The 22,948-nt window shown below is 32.3% G+C and overlaps 1 protein-coding gene across 1 annotated transcript in view; it reads right to left on the bottom strand.

The window, feature by feature from the left end:
- Positions 1 to 22,522, bottom strand: part of LOC123697603 (calphotin-like) — a 67,079-nt gene extending 44,557 nt beyond the window's left edge. Inside the window, exon 1 of the mRNA XM_045644149.1 lies at positions 22,414 to 22,522. Coding sequence (XP_045500105.1) covers positions 22,414 to 22,467 — 54 coding nt within the window. The 5' untranslated portion in view covers positions 22,468 to 22,522. The remainder of the gene's footprint in view (positions 1 to 22,413) is intronic.
- Positions 22,523 to 22,948: the final 426 nt, after the last annotated feature.

Here is a 22,948-nt window from a genome sequence, read left to right as displayed (position 1 = left end):
TATATTGGAATACAACGCAATAATATGGAGCCCTCACGAAAAAAAATACACACTACTGCTCGAGAGGGTTCAAAGAAAATTTGCTCGTTATTTGTATTTAAAACTTTACGGATATTATCCTTACATGTATCCATCTATTTTCGTTATAGGCATGGTTGGCTTAAATACACTTGAATTGAGACGAAAACTTGCTCTCTTATGCCCGGTTCCTATATTCAACGGATCGTCATAGTATCAAAGCTACTATCCGTTTTTCTAGAACTAACTACGAGTCGTTATTACCGTTCCACAATTTTATTTCTTGACGTGCTATCGACGGACATCCGTTGGTCATAAAAATACCGAGCCCTCTTCACTCACAGATGTGCGTTTCGTTATAAGCCAAATTGAAATTAAAATAACACAAAATTCAGGACAAAATAAGTTAAATATACAGCCGAATTATAAACTTTAAGAATAAAGTTTCTTATTAATAAAGAACTAATGCTACAGAACTATATATTTGTAGACATCTGCGTGATAATTTTCCTTCTAAACAACCTAATGCGTTACACAGAAAGCAAAAACGGAACGTTTTTCTCGCGCACGCGTGCATTGCTTGTCAGTTGTCAAATTATTGTCATTCATTGTTGATTCATTGTCAAGTTTTATAATTAAAGAATAACAATACAACGACCACTGTTTATATATTTATTAAAAATGGATATTACGCCGGTAAGTACGCCTTTATATTTCTTCTTTAAAATCGTCTGCCGCTTACTTATATAATATAATATAGAAGATGATAATCGATGGAGGGTTGTCGTGTAAGAATCACAGGACAGTTCTTTGGCATATATTATGTAGTTACATATTACTATGTAAAATTAAACTGTAATAAAGAAATAAAACTTTTATTCCATTTTATTATGTACTTTTATTTATTTTTTATTATTTACAATACAATGTTTAAAAAATTGATTTCTACATTGCAAACATAGACATACATATAAATATACTAGTGGTCCGCCCCGGCTTCGCCCTTGAAATACTGAACACACAATAACTAATTAATTTTTGTATATTATTAAGCAATATATTATCTAGACACACGGTAGAAAAAGAATTTGTTAGTGCTAAATGTAAATCTTATGTAAAAAATGTATTTAGTTCAGAGAGCCTATTACAGCGTTAAGGAATATAATATAGAAGATGATAATCGATGGAGGGTTGTCGCGTAATAATCACAGGACAGTTCTTTGGCATATATTATGTAGTTACATATTACTATGTAAAATTAAACATAGTTATAAAGAAATAAAACTTTTATTCCATTTTATTATGTACTTTTATTTATTTTTTATTATTTACAATACAATGTTTAAAAAATTGATTTCTACATTGCAAACATAGACACATATATATACTAGTGGTCCGCCCCGGCTTCGCCCTTGGTACATGTTTATGTTTTCTTTCCATAATAACCATCCTCGTACTTCAAGGAACATTATAAAAAAAATAATTATCGAAATCGGTCCACCCGTTCACGCGTGATGCCGTGACCAAGGGAAATAGGTCTGCCACTGATATCGATATTGTGCCTAAAGCATAGAACCTCAGCGGTCAGCGTCAACAGTAATTGATGTTATGGAGATACCCCATGATTCCTGAAATGACAACATAAATTAGGTATGTAATAAGGTTAGACGTGTTTGGTATAATATTAATGCCTCCATTAAACTAACCTGGCTCCTTTTATTCGTACGTCTGGATAAATTTCAAGAAGTAATAATTGTTCAACAGATTCTTTATCAAGTCGAAATCTCAATTGAAATTCGTGAGAATCCAGGGTCGCAAAAAAATCCACTCCTTCTCTATAATATATACTCTTTCACGCCCACTATCTTCTTCCGAAATTCGATATAATATTAAACACTTCTCTATCACTATCTGAACTCCACATTTCGATATTGAAGCGGAAACAATGAAATAGTAAGAATTTAACCGCCCGAAATCGACGGGTAAACAAAATGCTATACGAATAGTAACTTTGACAGCATAATGACATTAAAAATATTTATAGGAACGCGATAAACTGTCTTCTCCATACAATATGCTTACCGTTCGTTAATAGTAACCCTCCCATCCGTCAGTAGGAAGCCGTCGGTAAGTTGCTTGACGAGACGTTTTTTATAGGAACGATTTTCGCTTACGCTTGGTTAATTATACTACTATTCGTAACTAAAACGGATCGTTTTTCAAATATAGGAACCGGGCATTAATTCACTATTACTTTTTATTAAATAATCGCGTCGACAATCCTGTCGCTTTGGGTATGTGCGGGTTGTGGGCGCCGCCTCCCGGCGTGTCGCTGCGCCGCCGGCCGCTGTTCGCGGAGGCCTGTGTGCGGACGCAGGCGGCCGGCACCGCTCCGACACATTCGGCCCTTCATTTGCTGAATCGTGTGCTGGCCTCTGATGCCACAATTGATATTTTTGCTGGCGGTGCAAGTTCTGTCCTGCACCTCTTTAGCAGGTGCTTGGATGTATTTAGCCGTTCATAGTGTGTTCGTTTTGATTTTAATTTTTGTTAACGTATTATAATTTATAACTATGTATATAATCATTCAATGTATGCTTTGGTTTTTTAACTGTTAGTACAATGAATGTCTCAATAAATGAATAAATGAAATGAAATAAAAGCACTTAATGTTTTGAGGATAATATTATGATACTATTGCATGTCAAAATAACACGTTTCTACTTACGTATGTAAATGACTAGATACTTAATAGTCGATTATATAATTACAACCGAATATTGCTTATTGCTTTTGTATGGCTATCTTTAGATTTATGTCTCAACTTGTCAGTTAAGAACTGTCACAAACAGATTACGGTCTTTAACTAATTGAAACTTAATTATAAATTGTTTTGACTGCGTTAAACGTAATCGTTCCAATACAAAGAAATTCTATAGAATTAAAGGGTACCTTTTACCTTTGAAGGAAAATATTATTTTAAAATAGTAAAATACTGTTATAAAATTTTTAATTTGGTAATGATTGACGCAATGATTGGTCTACTTATCATAATTATTTACCAAATGAACATAGAGCTCTAGGGCTAGAGCAAGAGCATTCTTTCGTGATCTTTTAGTGTAAACGAAAACTAGTATTCAGTGTTGTTCAGTATTAGATCAATGTGTAGGATCTTTTGCTCTACGCCTGTTTACACAAGAATAATATGACAAAGTGGGGTTAGAATTGATGTAAATGCACCGTTTACATCAATTCTAACAATAATTTATCTTAATCTAAAATTAACTGCATAAAACGTTTACAAAAAAGTTCTATCGATTTAGGAGGTGAGTAAATAATTTGTAATCTAGTTTGAAGGGTTAGTATAGCTTGTTTTTGCCTTTGGGTCGAACGGACCCTATAATATTATGTTATAAACGTATGGGGAATTCTGAAAGAATTTTCCTTATTGTTCATATGATATTATGTGGGTGTTTTTGATTGACTTTGCGTTGTATACTATTTTATTTATTGCAATGTGATTTTATGTGTGTCTCTCTATTTCATTGTGTTTATACAAGACGGACCTGAGTATTTCCTTTCAATAGGTAAATAATAGGTAATTTGTTTGCATTTAGGTAGAATTTAAATCAAATTATAATATTTTGCATGTTGCTTTTTTGTTAAGAAAACATGACTCGTGGGCTTCCATCAGCATTCGTCACAGGGTGGTGAATGGTGATGGAAGTATTTAAAGTAAGTATTTAACAAAGTCGGACGCTACATAATTTAGTTTCTCGTTACGTGGCGCATTTGATTTATTGTGAATTGACACACCCCCGAAAAATTTGATTACAATAAACATGCATAACTAAAAGCTTATTACAAAAACTGCATTGTATTTTAACATTTTATTTCTTCGCAATATAAACGAGAAAAAGTAATTCATAACAGTCCATCCATTGAGTGGACGATTTATCATAAAAAGCGTGACTGCATCGATTCAAACGGATTCTAAGAAGTTCTTATGAAAGCATTCGTGTTGTTAGATAATGGCTTTCAAAGGCTGCTTTTCCGCTAGCTGTTCTTCGGATTTCTAACACGGATTAAATGTGAATAAATAGTAAAATAGAGATGTTAAATCTAAAAAATATTATAAAGCTGAAGAGTGTGTTTATTTGTATGAAAGCGCTAATCTAAACTTCTGGTCCGATTTGAAAATTCTAGATAGCTCATTTAGGAAAGCTATAGGCTATATAACATCACGCTAAGACCAACAGGAGAGGAGCCACGCGGGTGAAAACGCGGGGCTCAGCTAGTTAGTTATATAATGCTTTGAATATGACGTGTAGACCTTACGGTAGGTAACAACTATTGAGATATTATTGATGTATGATGAAGTACGAAGTTAAATTAGTTAATAGCTAAAGCAATGGGTATTGGGTACACTTCATGGTAATATATTGTATGATTATATATGAAAAATATGCATTGCAATGTTTGTGCATTGTTTAATAACAATGCATGTACTTACTGCTTTCAGCACTAACTGAAAAATTTTATTTACCAGAGTAAACGAAGTTTTCAGTTCAGTTACGAGTCAGAACAGGTATGTTATTAGCACATAATATATTGTTCCCTGTTTTTAGAAAAGTGAAACTAAAGTCACCTAAAGTGAACCTTATCCAGGTCATGCCGCGTAATCTATTTCCCTGATAAAATTATCCAACTATTAGTAAGAATTCTCTTAGTCTTATGATAATTACCCAAATGACTATAAAACGCAAAGGCGGGTATACATCACCGTCTTAATTAAGATTTCTCGACGAAAACAGAGGGATGGAGAGATTCATTTGCTTAATTCCATATTAATTTATTTGGCACGTTTTTTCTTCGAGTTGGAAGATGCGCAAAGTTTAGATTGCCCTCGTGATATTAATTGGGTGAGATTTAAGTTGCTACGAATGGATCATCTAAAATGTGAGTTTATGAGTGTGAGGAAGCTTTGCGTTTATAGCCATGTGGAAACGATGACGTCATATTTTGATATTTGGTGCATTTGGATTGTAGCCTAATTGGAGTGAGCGTAAAAAAATTAGAGAAAAAGTAATGTGTTTTCCAGTATAGTGCAGGTAGGTAAAATCTTGGGCGTAAATGCGCAGGGCGCAGCTAGTGTTTTATAATCGCGAAAATCAAATACATGTAAATACCTACAGTTTTCTATCTTAAAATTAGTTTCTAGTAACAAAGTATAGTGACAGGTAAGTGTTGAATGTCTCTGTTGTTGTTTTTAAATTATTGATTTCATTTATAACTTAAGACTCAAATGAACTTCCCGCGAAACTTTTAAGTCTTGTTCATCGACAAAAGTTTCCCCTTGCATAACTGTCTGTCAGCCAAATGCTGTTGACTATTTAATTATGAATTTATTACATTGATGACTAAAGGAGAATGGCGAAACTGGGCCTAACTGTTACAGAAATCATAATATATTTAAAATTCATTATGTTATTTTTAGTAATTCTTGGTAAAATATTTACTTCTGATTCTATGGGAAAACAAATCTTTGAAAAAAAAGATAATGTGTTCACTACCGGCATTGTTATTTAGATTTCTATGACTACCGCTGTGGACTACCGGTACCGCAAGCAGAGATTGTCAGTGTTGTCAGGAGTAAAAAAGTCGAATATGTCGATTAATACGAATGAATGTCTATATTTTATTTTTAATTTTATTGAATTCAAATGCTTTATAAATCAGAAGCAAAACTTAACTTATTTTTAACACATATCTTAATTTATTTAGATCATTCTATAAAATATAAACATGTTTTACTTAATCAATAATAATTATAACATTTTTATTTAGGTAGCTGGCCATTAATAAAATGTCAAATTATTAATCATAATTGTGTCAGTTATGAGTGATTTGTTTATGTTTGTTGTTTGACATTTGAGTGAAGTTTTAGGCCCTTCTCCCATTACGATACGCATAGGCGATTCAAGTATCCTGCAAGTCTCGGAGACTAGTCGCCGCGGAGTATCTCACATACATTTTTATGTAGGCTCGCACACTACGCTACTGCTATCCTACACGTCCGCGACTCGTATAGCACTACTCACCGTGTCGGTCGCTTTTGCATCGCGTCTCGACTCTCGCGCGTATCTCTTCGTTAGAAAGATAAAAATATCTAATCATCATGTTGTAGTTCTCGTTCGGCTACAAAAAATCTACAATTTATGTTTCTTTCAATATATGGATGAATCCAGTACTTCTTAGTTCTTACTCTTACGTTGGCGTCTTCTATTTCTATAAAAAAGAAAAACTGCAAGAGCTTCTTCGTCACTGGAATTGCTGATTGCTCGACATAACGACGTAACTGTTGTTGCAATAAATAAATGAATTATTATTATTATAACGTCGGTCTACAAAAACGAGGCACAATAATGATGAATTTAGTCATTTTTCAGTCGCATAATATGCGAGCATCGGGTAGCCAGCAAATATCTAAGTAGTATTCTACGCGAGTATCGTATTCTAGAAGAATCGTACCTAATGGCAGAAGGGCCTTAGTAACGTTATATTCAAAATTGATCTTAATCAATATCCCAATATCTCTGCTATCCCATATAGTACGGGAGCTAGCAACGTTTAAAAAAAAGTCATTTTAGTATAGTTGGTTCTTTGATATGCTGTTCCTCTTGCTATTTCGGTTACAGTCCGGGCTGTCTGGCTGGCCGCAGTGGTTGCGTTTAATAGTGCGCATCTCATCTGCACAGGAAAATATCCTTAATTTAAAGTCATTTTTTAACGCGTAATTTTTAATCGTTTGCCTTTAGATAGATCCATTAGACATACATTTTTTATTGCAAGACGTTTTTTTCGTTGTTAAATAGGTGCCAGACGCAATTTTTATTTCAAAATAACTAAAATGTCATCGAAATAAGTGAAATTCCATCAACATGAGTCCCAGTGAAGGATAAGTAATAACTTTATTATTTATATTCTATTATCCTTTTTTAATACTTATATTGAATAATTAGTAAACTAATATTTTTAATAGATGGTTTCATATTTATTACACTTTTGGGTATAAATATGAATTTGATGATATTTGTATTTTCTAGTGTTTGATTTTACGCGAGTATTATACACTTTGAAATTAAAGACTTGGGAAAATAATACAATGAAGAAATCGCGTTTAAAATCCGTTAAAAAGTCTTTAATTTCTTGATGAAATTTGGTTTTTATCAAGTTTACATTAACGTCCTATTTGAGGTTCGTTGGGAAAAAGGAGGCGATATGGTAGATTGTTGCAAAAAAACTGTAAATAGTAAAATGAATATTATATATAGTATAAGTAACACAGTGATTACTTATCCTTCACTGGGACTCATGTTGATGGAATTTCACTTATTTCGATGATATTTTAATTATTTTGAAATAAAAATTGCGTCTGGCACCTATTTAACAACGAAAAAAACGTCTTGCAATAAAAAATGTATGTCTAATGGATCTATCTAAAGGCAAACGATTAAAAATTACGCGTTAAAAAATGACTTTAAATTAAGGATATTTTCCTGTGCAGATGAGATGCGCACTATTAAACGCAACCACTGCGGCCAGCCAGACAGCCCGGACTGTAACCGAAATAGCAAGAGGAACAGCATATCAAAGAACCAACTATACTAAAATGCTCACTTGTCAACGTTGCTACCTCCTAGAATAATAGAAAAGATCTATAATTATTATATTCATAGAGTCTGTATATTTTTATCTATTTAATCACCCATAAATCATCAGTGTAACGATCAGGCCCAGAGTCCTATGGGAGTTTGCCATTCTCCTTTTGGATTTATATAATACTAGACTATATATATGCACGCGGCTTCGCCCGCGTTTTCATAGAAAAACCCGCATAGTTCCCGTTCCTGTGGGATTTCCGGGATAAAAAGTAGCCTATGTCTTATTCTGGTTCTTCAGCTAGCTACATACCTAAATTCATTGTAATCGGTTCAGTAGTACTTGCGTAAACTTGAGTAACAAATGGATTCTCCATTGACTGACCGGTTGGCTTGGTTGGTAGTGACCCTGCCTTCCAAACGAGGTCGTGGGTTCGATTCCCACCCAGGGCAAAAATTTGTGTGATGAACATAGATGTTTGCTCTATGTCTGGGTGTTAATTAATTATCTATTAAGTATTTATTTAAAATTATATTTGTAGGGTTTATCAGCCATCTGGTTTCCATAATACAAGCGAAAGCTTAGTATGGGATCAGATCGTGTCGTGTGTGTAAATTGTCCTGAAGTATTTATTATTATTAAAATATTTATTTATTATCCATCCATCATACTCAATGCAGTACAATGTTAATGTTTATAGTACGATAAAAGAATAAAAAATAATACCAACAGAATATACTATTTGTTTACCTAACTCGTAAATATATGAATCCTCAAAATAGTAAATCAGTTGGAAATAAATAAGATAAACTTTCAAGTTGCACTTAGCATCCAATGAGAGAACTGTCGAGTGCCCCTCAGATACATTTTTCTTTTCAAAAATATTTGTATTCACAGCACACTCCACAACTTTTAAAGTTCGAAAGGGTAGCTAATTAAACACTGACAGCTTTTTCATTACACGGAGACTTATTGGAGGATCCTTATGAAAGTGTTCTTTATTTTTTCAACATTCAAAAGCAGTTTAATCGTGGTAATTTTGTAGATAAGAAAGTTTTGAACATCTTATGGCACTTAAATGTTATTGAATTTCTTTTGGCAGCTTAGTTTATGGGGTAAAGTTTTGCGTTATCAAGATAGTGGCCAGAATAAATAGTGGAAAGAAATGTACCTATTCATTTCAACAGTTATATTTTGGCAAGCTTTGGTAATGGCTTGTTTTACAGAATTGTTTTCCATTCAAAACATGCTTTCTGATGGCTCACTTTCAGAGAGATATAGCTGCCATTATAGTTCATTAATATTTTTATTTATAATGTGTATTAGTTTTCTTATTCCTTTCTATACAAGGCGGATTGTTTAAGGTACATACAGGTATATTTATAGAAGGCACAGTAACAGAATATAATCCAAGAACATTTAAATTATATCCCAATTACAAATGCACACGACATTTAAAAGACTCATAGATGATGCTGTTATAGGTGCTAACAACAATATCTAAACGTTAGATAGAACCATATTGATGTATAAGATACTAAAAACATTTCAGAGGACTATAAAATAATATATGCATACTTTCAATGTATCAAAGTTGTAAGCTCTGTAAATCTAACCTAATTCATATGCACGCCGGATCATACATTTGAGCAGTTATTGGCAGTTCAGAATTAGTTTCTCTTAGTTGCCATGAATCCATTTGTTTGCAAATCTGCTTGAACAACGTTCCAACTGACTAATACATTGCTCCCTGTATAATCTACGTTTCAACCGAATATATTAATATATTTGGCAGGTTATATTACTACGTTATTTGCGTTCGCAGTTTCAAGGCGGATCGTCTTTTACAGAATTAATTAATATCGTATATGGAACCATAATATTTGCATTGGCAAAAGTAATTAATATTGGAAATATCTAACCATGTATTAGATAAATTTAGAATAGTTTCATGTAAATAAATATTAGATACCGTCATTCAAATACGCGTTAAGAATAAAATATTCAGATACACGTATTATATGCGAACGAACACTCATTTTCATCACATTTAACCTTAGCATAAGCGTTTAATTAACTGCATTTAAGGTGTTTTTAGATCTTCTGAACAAAGTAAATAAACTTCAATCTAAAAACTACCATCAAACACTATAATTCCCACTATAAACACCAGCTTCATAGCATCTAAATTGAACAAGCGCGTTAAATTTTAAGCCCGTTCAGTGTCCAACTTTCGACACCAAATTTTAACGGCCACCAAAGTTGACGTTCTTTCTAGAACTTGTGACCACAACTCTAAGCCGCTGTGTCCGTAGTTATACTATGGTTATACTATTTCCGCAACTTTGAACCGTGACATCGAAAGTTTGTCGACGTGGCTCCAACTATAATATTCATGGAATAACTTCATTATTTACTTTGCTATTTATCAGAGTATACAGTTTTCTGTGGGTTGGTTGAATAGATACGATGTGGCTCGAGCGTGTTTAGTTTAGATTTTAATGAACAACTTTTGAATAAATTGTCTGCGCATGTCGTTTAAAGATGCTTTCAGATTTCTTCAGTTTCTTCAGATTCTTCAGTTTATTAGAAAATTAAGTTAATTCTATAGAATTATATGAAATGTTTAGCTTATGGGCTTGTTATCATGTACGAAATCGATTAATAAACTTTTTAAATACCTATTTAATTTACATCTGATAAACATGTTACTATCCTGTTATTTAGGATTACTATATAAAGCATGTTTTCATAGGAACTATTTTGCGGTAAAAACAAAAACTTATTTTATTTGGCGTTGTTTCACGCATGTAAGCAGAAAGTTGCAGCATTATGTGACTATTTAAAGTTTGCATGTTACCATCGAACAAAAACAATTAACCTGAACGAATAATAAAACAGCTGACCTGGCTTTTCCAACTAAGAAGCCTATTTCAGAACTCTCTGGAGCATTCCAAATTCCTGAAACCACAAGTTTCAGTGCGAATTAGTGAAACTCAGCCGACGCCGGGTATCAGATTTATACTCTGGCAATAAGCCAGGCGCAACAAGTACCCCAATTTACATAGTTTAATGCTAATGTAGATATTTATCAAGGGAATGATCGCACAGAAGTACGAGGTAATCGATTTAAGAGCTTGCATATAACGCGAAAATATTTCCCGCTATTCCGGGAATTTTCAGGATGCATTTTATGGTGATAGAATTCAGATGTGCATAATTTTGTATGAATGGAAGATCATTTGAATCTATTTTCTTAGGTTGCATAGAAAATACAAACGACGGAAAGCCGTAGAGTTAATTCGGTATAACTCTAATGCCTTCTAAGCAGAAAAGCGATTAGTGGTATATTTTATATTTTCTATGCGATTTTTCTTTAGACAGTTATGAGATTAGCATGTTTACGATTCGATACGGTTCTATATTTACTTGATCGCAAAGAATTCTAACAACAATCTGTGATTCTAGGTGCTTTTTTATAAATTGTCATGTTTTGCGAATTTTCAATTGGGACTAAATAATTAATTCGATTGAAATATTATAAATAATAATTTTTCCGGTAAAGTAAATGCAGTATGATTGGTAGTATGTATTCATAAGACAAGGGTTGACAAGGCAACGTGTCACTTAGTTGGAGTTTATGCCCTACTTTAGAATCTGACGATTAATCAAGAACATTTCTTAGTTTTAACTTTAGAGGACAGAGGACATATTATATGAATTAAATATTAGATATCATAATATATCACCATCAGAAGTCTAAGTTTACTGTACGAATAATTATTGAGCTCTGATGATGATATTTTAATTTGGTTAATAAGAAGAATGAATTTGGTAATTGAATGGATAATAATTAACACAGCTATACACAGATAGTTTTTTAGATTAACAACCAACTAAACCGACCCTTAAGCCTTATAATATTAGAAGAGAAAGACTAGCTGGAGCCCGCGGCTATACTCACGTAGTCGGTAGTACCCGGATAGGATGCAGCCCGATGCGATGCAGCAGATTATCCTGACTATAACCTACCTGCATACAAAATTTCATAAAAATCCTATATATTTATTTTTAATATAGGCAACAAAGATACATACAAAGTTCTTTTTAAAGTAGGATACCATCTTGGACATTGAAAAAGCCCTTGATGTATGAAAGCCAGATCGATCGCTGTAGACGCAACATAAAACGCGCTGTAAGGTTTTAATATTCGGTGCACCTGGACGTTTAATAAATGCCCCACAAAGTCGCAATATTGCCTTTGAAAACCGCGCTCGATTTAATACCGAGATATAGGAAGGTATAGACGAGGCAGTGAGGGAAAGAGATGGGTAGCTTTATGGTAGGTAAGTAGATTGAAAAAGGCTTCTTTTTGAGATTGTCTTCACACGTTAATTACTTTTGTGCAAAGATAAATTATAACAAATAAGTCATCTGAATGGTATTTATTTTGATGAAATATGATCGTCATGATTGTGTTATTAGTTATTAAATTGATGATTTCTAATAACGCCTGGTGCGGATTGTTCACACTTTGAGTCAAATTCAGAACAGAGCATCAACAAAAATCGTATTTAATGACACGAATTAATATTATTATGTATCATACATTCTTCAAAATTCTTCATGAATATAACACAGAACGTTCGAAGCTAATATACACAAGCTGACTAAATACATTGTCAAAATTGTATCAATTTAGTAAGATAGAAAAAAGACTGAGTAAATAATCGTTCTGTCTAAATCTTCGTAGCTCTATACAGAGCTTTAAAATCTTTTCAGTGTCGCATATGGGCGCGTACCGAAATGAAGGCATAACAGTAGCATCTCGGCTGAATAAGTAAATTGCACAGCTTGTGGTAAGTAAAATCAATCTATCAATTTTTATATAAGAAAGGGATGCTTTGATTAAAAAAGTTTTTTTTTTCAATTTTGAATGCTATGTATTCTATAATATTTACAATAATATAAATACTTTTTTTTTAAATTGTATCTACAATTGAGCAAATCTACTTTTCTTAACTTACGTATAAACTAACAAGAAAACATTAGAATTTTCGTATTTTAATTACAAATTGTGAACACAAAAAAACACTTATTGCTTCCAACGTTCAATATTTGCATGAAATAGAAATAAATGAACACAGTTCTTTGAATCAAATGGAAAACGAATTATCCGTACTTTTTCGTATTTATCAGACTGGGCAAACACAAAGAGATTTATGAAAAATGGCGACTGGACCAAATGAATAGTACAATCTATTGTTTAGAAGATTTCGCAACACAGTTATGAGATATGATTTAGAGATGTTATTAATAGGTTTTTAACTACTTATTTTACTTTTTATAATACTTATCTTTACTAATATAATAAATAATATGAAAGTGTGTGTTTGTCTATCTTTCACATCGCAATGATGTGATTTATTGGTGAGATTTTTGTAGCTGAAGGTAGTTATTAGGAGGCCAAAGTGACATGGGCGTCATGGGCCTCATGGCCTCATGGGCTTCAAGGTCTTCTTTTCAAGGTCAATTTTTTTTTGACCTTGGTCTAAAGAAGTTTTACTTCTATAACGTGATTTTGAAATTTGTTAGTCACGCTAACGTCACGGCGACGTGCGGGCGTCGACGTAATTTTTCTCAATTACGCTTGTCATATTGCAAACTTCAAGCGACCCTATCTGGATGTGCGATCCTTTGTAAGCAATATTATAAGATTTGATTACCCATACTTTATTGGATGTTCAGATCGGTGTTTTGATGTAACATAATAGCACAGATTAGAGAATAGTTACTTCGTAAATAATAGTAATATTGATAAGACAGTTATGGACAAATATGTGAAATGTTTATTTGAAGTGACAAAAAAAAAACAAAAAATAGGAATACTTCCATTAAAATATATGTAAAGTTATAGAGGACTAAAGGACAACAATTATAAAACATAGACGGTACGAAGTTTAAAAAAATGTATCAATCATAATAATGTGCATAAAAATATTTTAGAAAAATAAGACGTTTTTTATGTTTAATCTTTTTCTTGAGATTGAGATCCCCTCATAGATTTATTCCAAAATATCGTTTCATGTATCTTTCAAAAATCGTTTCCATACCATACCATACCAGTTTGGAACCGTTTCCATACCGTTGCCACGATATTCCCGTCACGTCGCGGCCACTCTGACGGGACTTAATGAAGCCTTCGCCCCTTTACTGCTTTTTAATGGCCCTCTAAAACACGAATATCAAACAGCCGTGTTTACTTTCCTCGTGTTTTCATATAATTTGCATTTGGCTGCATATTTTGGGCATATGTTTGTTTTACCTATTTTAGAAATAAAAAAATAGAAAAAAAGTTACTTTTACTGAAGTAATGCTCATGACCTCTGGTGGGATATAGTGTAGATCAATTCTATATCTAACTTTTTCAAAGCAAGCTTTTTTTGAAGTACCGTATGCAAATTACATCTGCTTCAAAATTTCATTTATGATCATTTTTAACCTGCTAGACCAATGCATTTTGAAGTGAAATTTATTTAGGCGCGTTGAGAGTAAAATTTCAAGGTCGCGTCATGGAGTAAGGCGACGATTTTGGTATAGAATCCTGCCAAAGAAGTTTCACTTTTGACAAATTATGTGCTCGGCACACGCGCTCTCTTTTTTCATTAGTCTCCATCGAAGTTCGAACCTACGCTCTTTGGTGTAATATACTTACCACTGCACTACCGAATCAATACATAATACAACAATAGAATGACCATAGATAATATAATAGGTACTAGTAATACAACTGATATTATTCCTCTTGTAACAACAAAAACTCCATTCAATAATTTGCATAAGTAAAAAATTTAAGCCCCATACTTCATATCTACTTCACTCAGTAGTCAGTACTTGTTTTTTTTAATCGTAAAATTTTTCATTTATTCGTATTGAATATACGGATTTGCACAAGTATGGATATAAAAAGATTTTCGCGTAATTGGAACGTATGAGCACGTTACCACCTATATTAAATTCTTCACATGCTTCTAGTAATTAAGTTTTGGTGTTTTAAAGGCACGAGTACAAGACAAATTATTATAGTACATACTTTTTATTAATAATCACTTAAAATAAAGAAAATAAATTAGCTATTTATTTTGATTCATAAAATTAAAAGATAAGTTAAGTACAATATTATCTGCAATTCTAGCTTAAAATTTAGCATCATTTAAAAAATCATTTTTTGAACAAGAGCAAGAGCAAGCAGCAAGTACGACAATAATTATTTTGCTACTGAACTTATCTATCAATCTTAAAATGAGCTGTATGCAGTACAATTTATGTATTTTGTAGCCATAGACAGATAAACAAATAGACTAAAAGCTCAGATGTATATTATTATAACAGGACACGTTATTTTACTTTTTAATAAAATATTTAGGATTATACGAATCTGCTTATAATTCATTCGGGTTTAAACTTATTTAATTTGATACAGTTTTATTTGGAGTTGCACATTTTAAGTGAACTAGTTTCTCGTTACGTGAAATAAATTTAGTTTTAGGTGTTTTTAGATTTTCACGACAACTTTTTGTTAATTAAAAGTTATGTGATACTAGCGGTCCGCCCCGGCTTCGCCCGTGGTACATATTAACGTTTTCTCTACATAAGAACCATCCTCGTACTTCAAGGAATATAATAAAAAAAGAATTATCGAAATCGGTTCAGCCGTTCTCGAGTTATGGAATTACAACGAAAAGTGGCATTGATTTTTATATATTAGATTTGTCATATTTTTTAAATACCGTATAGTTTAAACCTTCAACTTTATATTCTAACTGATCTGGCAAGCGTAGATCTATTCTCAGACCTAACGAATGTATAAATAAAATTATAAAATGTTGTGTAGCCGTATCTAGAGGTTTTTGGTTATACATTTTCTAACAAGAGATAGAGATATTATATATGCCACATATATGTGGCATTGTACTTTTGAAGCCATTTTAATATTGCTAGCTAATAAACACAATTGTGCCAAAAAATCTAATTTTTACATTTATCTCGGATGCAATGAAAAATATAAAATTAATAAAGGTCCAAGCGAAAATAAAAGAGACGTAATTTACGTTCAAAATTAAATTTTGTCGCGCAGGAAGTAATTTATTTGTCGGCTAAATCACTTATCCCAGAAAGGGTACATTTATCCACATTGTGATCTTTTTTCCTTTCTTTTCTTATCTTTTGTCGTTTAATAAATTTAACTGGACCCTCATTTAGTATTATGCTAAACTGTACCACACTCAAGCTTGCTAAATGACCCTTAACATTATAATATCCCCTTTGATGGTAATTATGCACTGTATACATCGAAGTAATTGTTTATAGTTTTTGTTTATCTGTATTTTTATAAAAATATATAGTATACAGTATTTTTATAAAAAGTCGTTTTAAGTATTAATAAGCACTTACTCAAAGTATATTTTATGCACTCATATTTATTCCAGAATTCAATCAAAATGCCTGATGATATCAAACAATTTCTATGGTATTTTTACATTTGTATAATTTCAAGAGGGCTTCAAAATTGACCCAATTGCTCCAAATAAGGTGGAATTTATGCCACAATATCAAAGGCTCTTCAAATCACAGGGCCATAAATTTATAAGCTACCAAATAACAAAACAGTTGATTGTTCAGCGTCGATATCATTCCGAATTACTTCCTTTCTGATATATCCATAAATTTACATTGTTTTCGTTCGAAAACACGAATAAAAAATTAATGCGTCGTTAAAAAAATTGTCACAATTTTGCGCTTCCTTATTCTGTGTATCAATCGAATACCTTTACCTACATCGCAGACAATATAATACTACACCAATATAATACCTATACTAAAGATTATTACAATATTACCTATGACATTTCTTGCAATTGTTATAATCATTTAAACTTATATTGGGTAACACATAACTATTATCAAACTTGCAACATTCATCTTTATGGTAGACTTACTTAATAATATGTCCAATATGTGGGGCTGAGGGCGTCCACAGTGCGTCGCCATCTTGGCCTTATTGTAGAGTGGGTACTGGGTATCAAATGAAGTCCCGAAAATCCTAAATTCGATTAGTGGTGAAGATAACTAAAAATTATAATATTTTTATACAACTGGATAATAGCGGCACATAACCATAGAAATCGATTTACCTACCAATAAAACTGTAGGTTTTCTATCTAAGTATTGAGAAAAGCCGAGAATTTTATCGTCGTCCTTAACAATCCTAATTAAACACGAATTTAAAATAAATTTAACGCAAACTTTCCTATAATTATATAACCACAAACAGAAACATTGCTCTTTCGTCTCAAACACGAAGCCATAAACAAAAACAAAGGTTTCTCTGACAATATGAGATTTTCGCCCCCGGGGATTCATTACGCTTGTGTATAATTGGGATAAACACGATACATCTACAAGGGCCGACTCATCATGTAACTATACACATAAAATCCCGTCGGCCATCTTGGATTTGTCAAAAGTTAATTGCGATCGAATTCACGTAACGTTCGATAAATTTTAATGAATAAAGAATAAAAAAAAGTATTTCAGGATCTAAACATGTTTTTATGTTAAAAATATGGTCTTCAGAATATTATGAAAAGTCAAGCTTGGACAAAAGATCGTAACTATTGGAAAAAAAACATGTTTTTATGTTAAAAACTAGCTTCCGCCCGCGACTCCGTCCGCGCGGAAGTCGGTCTTCGCGTGGATGGTTTATTTCCCCATTTTGAGTAACTCTGACAATGACATCTTATAAATGTACCTATCTATTGAACCCAAATACGGCTAGGCCAGACAGACAAAATTTTTTTAATCACATATTTGGGTTTGGTATCGATCCAGTAACACCCCCTGTTATTTATATTTTCAATATTTTCAATATACAGAATTGACCCTTCTACAGATTTATTATATGTATAGATATGGTCATAAGAATATTATGAAAAGTCAAGCTGTTTAACAAAATATGAAGACCTCGTATAAGCCCAAGATGCAATTGAAACAAAGAAACCAGTAAACATGTTAAAAATTATCTTATAAAAAAGATCTCTGTAATAAAAAGCATTACCATTATCTCGTCAAACAGTTGTAGAAGCCCAAAACAACAATTATATGCAGCTAATAATAACTTTTAATTTAACCTACAAATTCAACAACAGAACCTTTATTCAACAGAACCTTTATTCAACAGAACCTTTATTCCTGTTCCTTTTATTTCAACAGAACTTTGAAATTTAATTGCCGGCAAAAAGTTATTTACAAAGTTTGTCACAAATAAATCAAGTGCAACGATTACTGCTGAAAATCCACGGCGATATGAAATTAAAACTGAATTTTAGTTTTAAACTTGTATAATTTGATGCTCAATTCTCGCGGTAATCGCAGCTACTTTTATTTCTAGATTATTCTATTATACGGCAGTGAAGCAATTATACAGTTAAATAATATATGAAACGTAAACGACTTTAAAAATGGAAAATTAAATGCGTATAAATATTAATTTATTATCTTATATATAAAACTAGCTTTCCGCCTGCGGCTTCGCCCACTTTGTCTAAAACCTAATAAGTAAATTATACACTTAAACCTTCTTCTTGAATCACTCTATTCATTAAAAAAAACCGCATCTAAATCTGTTGCGTAGTTTTAAAAATTTAATCATACATAGGGACATAGGGACAGAGAAAGCGACTTTGTTTTATACTATGTAGTGATTCTAGTGTCACGGTGCTTGTAGTTAAATTCCTCCAAAACTGCTGGAGCGTTTTCATGAAATTTTGTGTGCATTATTTTTTCATATTTTTCATCCCCCTAAAGACAAGAAAAAGACATAACAACGTTTATCTATATTTTGCATTAAATTTTAGTTTCATCTGTGGTTTCTGTCAAAATGTTTGGACGGACGTGGGACGGACGGACAAAATGTTTCACGGACCTTTCATTCCCATGATCGATACTAAATTATGATTGTTTTCTTGTCTAGAGTGGAACGATAAATTCCGTAGAAATTCTATTACCGACCGATTGCAGTACGAGAAAATTTATTATCAAAGATAGAATTTGTCTTTGTCCTAGAATGAGTTGAATGCTTAGAAACTAAGAAAACCTTTTCGGTTGAAATGAAGTAAGTCACAAATCAACTTTGCGCTTTCTTTCAAATTGTTTTCTATACTTACTTAACATCATTTTTAAAGAAAAATATCCACATTCAATTTCTTTCCTTATTTAAAATTAATTTGTATTTTTTTGGATACGTTGTTAGTAGGTGTAATGAGTCAACTAACAAATATATTAGTATTTTAGTTTTTTAAGATTATAGTCTTTTTTGTGCAGATATCGGCAAAATAATTTTATGCCAAATAAAGAGTTTCCATTCTTACTGAGTACGTAAAATTTCATAAAATAAAAACATAAACAGTGTATCCTTACTGTAAAATAAGTACCTATAATGTCAGTTGACCCATTATACTATTATGAAGCATTAACTTCATGCATATCTAACATATATCAAGATCTAAGAGAAACCATAATGAATTATTAAAGAGCTCAATTACGACCTTTCATCTTCGCCAAAACTAATGTATGTTTATTGAATTATGTCTAATAAACTAGAGAGGATATGCCGTTACATAGGATAGTGAGCAACAATATAGGTTTCACTAAAAACAGTAACAAAATTATCCGCGCGTGCACGTTAAGCCAATTTACGACCGCTGAGAGGGTCTTATTAACTCAAACAATTTAGTTTGCTAACTCTTTTATATTTTAATGTATGCCTTGATTATATGGTTATAATATGTATATTTCGTTTTTGTTTTATTGAATAGACGTTTTTGGGTTTTCATACGGAAGGACAATTTAGATATTAGCTTTCCGCCCGCAGCTTTGCCCGCGTAGTTAAAGGAAAACCCGCAGTTCTGTTCCCGTAGGATTTATTTCTTAAAAACTATCCTATATGCTAATCCAAATCTTATAGGTGTGCCAAATTTCAGGAAATCTCAGGAACTACTGGTCGGATTTCAAAAATTCTTTCAGTGTTAGATAGCCCATTTATCGAGGAAGGCTAGGAGCGGAGCAATGCGGGAAAAACCGCAGAGCACAGCTAGTAAAATATACAATATACATAGTACCTACGAATTAAATTATTAGATACATTTACAACTCCGAGTGAATACTACAAATAAACTATACCCCGAGTATTATATTATTTTAATAAAACTTTCGCTCCACTTGTGTGCGGATATGAACTGTGGAGTTATAATACTATCACGATATGAATGGAGTTTCACGAAATGTATTTGTGTACCAAAAAGCTAATGTTAATTGAATTTGTTTTGTGGTTAAATGTTTTACAGTATATAATATATTTATTGACAATACAATCTTTATATTGATAATTTATAATTTATTATGAGTACTGTCATGGACGAATATAATATATTATATTATATTCACTAGATTATATTCGTCCATGGTACTGTTAAGTTTGATACGATAAAGTTTTAATTTGAAACTATTAGGATTGAGATTTGAGATGTGACATATAATTTCTCCGGAGAGAAATGAATGGGATATATTATATACCTCTCAGTCTTTGAACACTTCTTTTTAATATTACATCACAAAAATATATAGACATCATTACAAATTCCGGATGCGTTTTAATGAGCTACGAACATAACGTTTTCTTCGTCTCTCCCCCTTGTAACATCTGGTCAAACTGAGCAACCCCCTAACATACAAATTTATTTTATACGGCTGCTTATGCCAGTATACATACGGACACATATAATTCTCTATTCTAAGAGAAGAAGAAGAACGATTTTCTATTATCTACTTAAATGTCTATTTCCCATTTTTTTTATTTTATTTGGTATTAGATGTATGTATATTGTATGTAAATGCAGTAGGTATTATTTATTTAGTGAGTAGTCCATTAAAATTATAAATTTTAAAGTCTCAAAGGATGCAATTTTATTATTTTATGGATTGAAGTGGAGGAAACGCAACACACTGTTCAATGGACTAATTGACGTCATCATCAAGACATTTGTTAAAATTTGACACTCTAGTTAATCAATCACAGAGAGTTTTTTCATTTCATTAACAACCATTAGCGGCCATTTATGTTTATATCTCGCTACACGAATACCCTTTTACATGATCGTTTATTGAATATGACGGGCTTTTAACGTGACGCTTATGATGTATAGATGTTTCAATAATTCGTTTAAAATAAAAATCTGGATAAAGAATACCTAAAGATAGAGTACAAGATTAAAATAGCCATCTGATGAATTAATTCTATTTTATGATTTTTATGTGCCATTAAATAATTGAACAGAATAATTACCCGTTCTAAGTATTTTCATAATAAAATACTCAGATGAATTACAAATGATGTGAGATGTAATAATATCAAAAACAAAATTAAATTAATTGGATAAATAAAATATAGCAACACAACTTCAGAGGTCAAAGCTCCGTAGCATACGGCCGGTGACATTCACTTACCATTAAAAAATTATTAGCCCACTCAACTATAAAAAAAAACAAGTAAACATTTAAAAAAAAGTTATCATTCCAAATTCAAAAACTTGTCAATCTTTTCACAAGATATTAAAAAAAATTATGATTCCAAATTCAAAAAGTTGTCAATCTTTTTCACAAGATCTTAACCGTTTTCTCGTGATTTAATGAAATTACTTTGTACGATGGATCGTTATTGGACGTTATTAATTACGCTTCAAAATTATATTGCTCTAATTTATCGAAAGCACTTGACTTGAGAAACGATTTTATAATGATTGGTGTTACTTTTCATTGAAACTGGAAAGACCCGTTAATTAAAGATATTGAAATAATTCAGAGAATTAATCAATTTTAATCGATGCTTTGTTAAAGGTCAACTCTCGTGTTGAGTAAATGTTTTTATACACACAGTACCTACCGAATAATTATGAATACGCTAACACTTCATTAAGTTAAAACGTAACTAGAAAAAAGAGCATGTGTGTCGAACACACATTTCAGAAGTGAAACTTCTTTGGCAAGATCCAAAATCGTCGCCTTACTCCATGACGTGACAGTATTGCCATGACGCGATCTTATATTTTTACTTTTTACTAAAAAGTAAAATTATAAGATCGCGATCGCAACAATGACTAAAAAGTTTTTAGTCATTGTTGCATTTTGACTTTCCTTGTGACCATTACCTAGAAATAAAAAAAAACGTGTGGCACTCGGGGACTGCCGCGGTAAAGCTATTGCATAGCATGCCTTCAAGCCACACCTCCGAGCCCGTCGGAGTGGGGAGCGTGAGGTTTTTTCGTTACGGAATTTCTCGATTCGGTCCCCGCGCTCAAGGCCCGCGATAGAAGCTATGCAATAGCTTAAAAAATTGAATTACTATTCTCAGACAGTTTTAACATAGACAACATTAACAGGATCTCAACCAAACCACACGTGATACAAAATAAAATTAAAATACGGGAAAACGTCTCAAGAGCACTCGGTATGTGTGCTTAACTCGTTCTTTTGGTTTTCGTATGAAATGCTTGAGAAATGTCACCTTATATTTACTTAAGTTCAGGTGCAGGGATGCACTGTGTCTTCTATTGTAGGACAACCTGCTTTATGGAGATTTATTTTGACACTATGAATTCATGAATACATATTTCTTACAGGGTTTTGTATGTAGTTGGTTTGAGGATTGTTTTGTTCCTCTGCTATCTTCATATTGTTATGCAAGTTATATTTGTCTTGAATTTATTGCTTTCTTGTAGGTACTCGATACCCGTGTATGAAGATCTGAAATAAAACAAAAAAAGAAATATAATAACATAATGTAGCAACAGAAAAATAATTTACTTAATCGAAGAATAAATTTTCTATTTTATCCTTTCTAAAAATTCCAATCCTGTCCTGAATTTTGAGACAGTTTTTTTTTTATCAAATAAAACTATTTTTTATGCCGTAGAACACTAAAGGTGCAGTTAAAACGTTCCTAGACAAACATGTTAACCTCTACAAAGGTTCAATACATTACCCGACCAATATAAAAAGTAACTTCAATTCTATTAAACGTGTCCAAGAACAGTGACAAACGACGAAAGTTCGCGGCGCTGTTTGTCCGTCACCGCTTAATCTTCGACTTAAATAAACTACACTCACAAATGCATGCCATTTGTTTCGAGTTCCCAGTTAGTTTTGAGGTCTT

Source organism: Colias croceus, chromosome 1 (genome assembly GCF_905220415.1).
Source record: "Colias croceus chromosome 1, ilColCroc2.1".
Lineage (NCBI taxonomy): Eukaryota > Metazoa > Arthropoda > Insecta > Lepidoptera > Pieridae > Colias > Colias croceus.
This window is presented reverse-complemented; position numbering and strand designations above follow the sequence as displayed.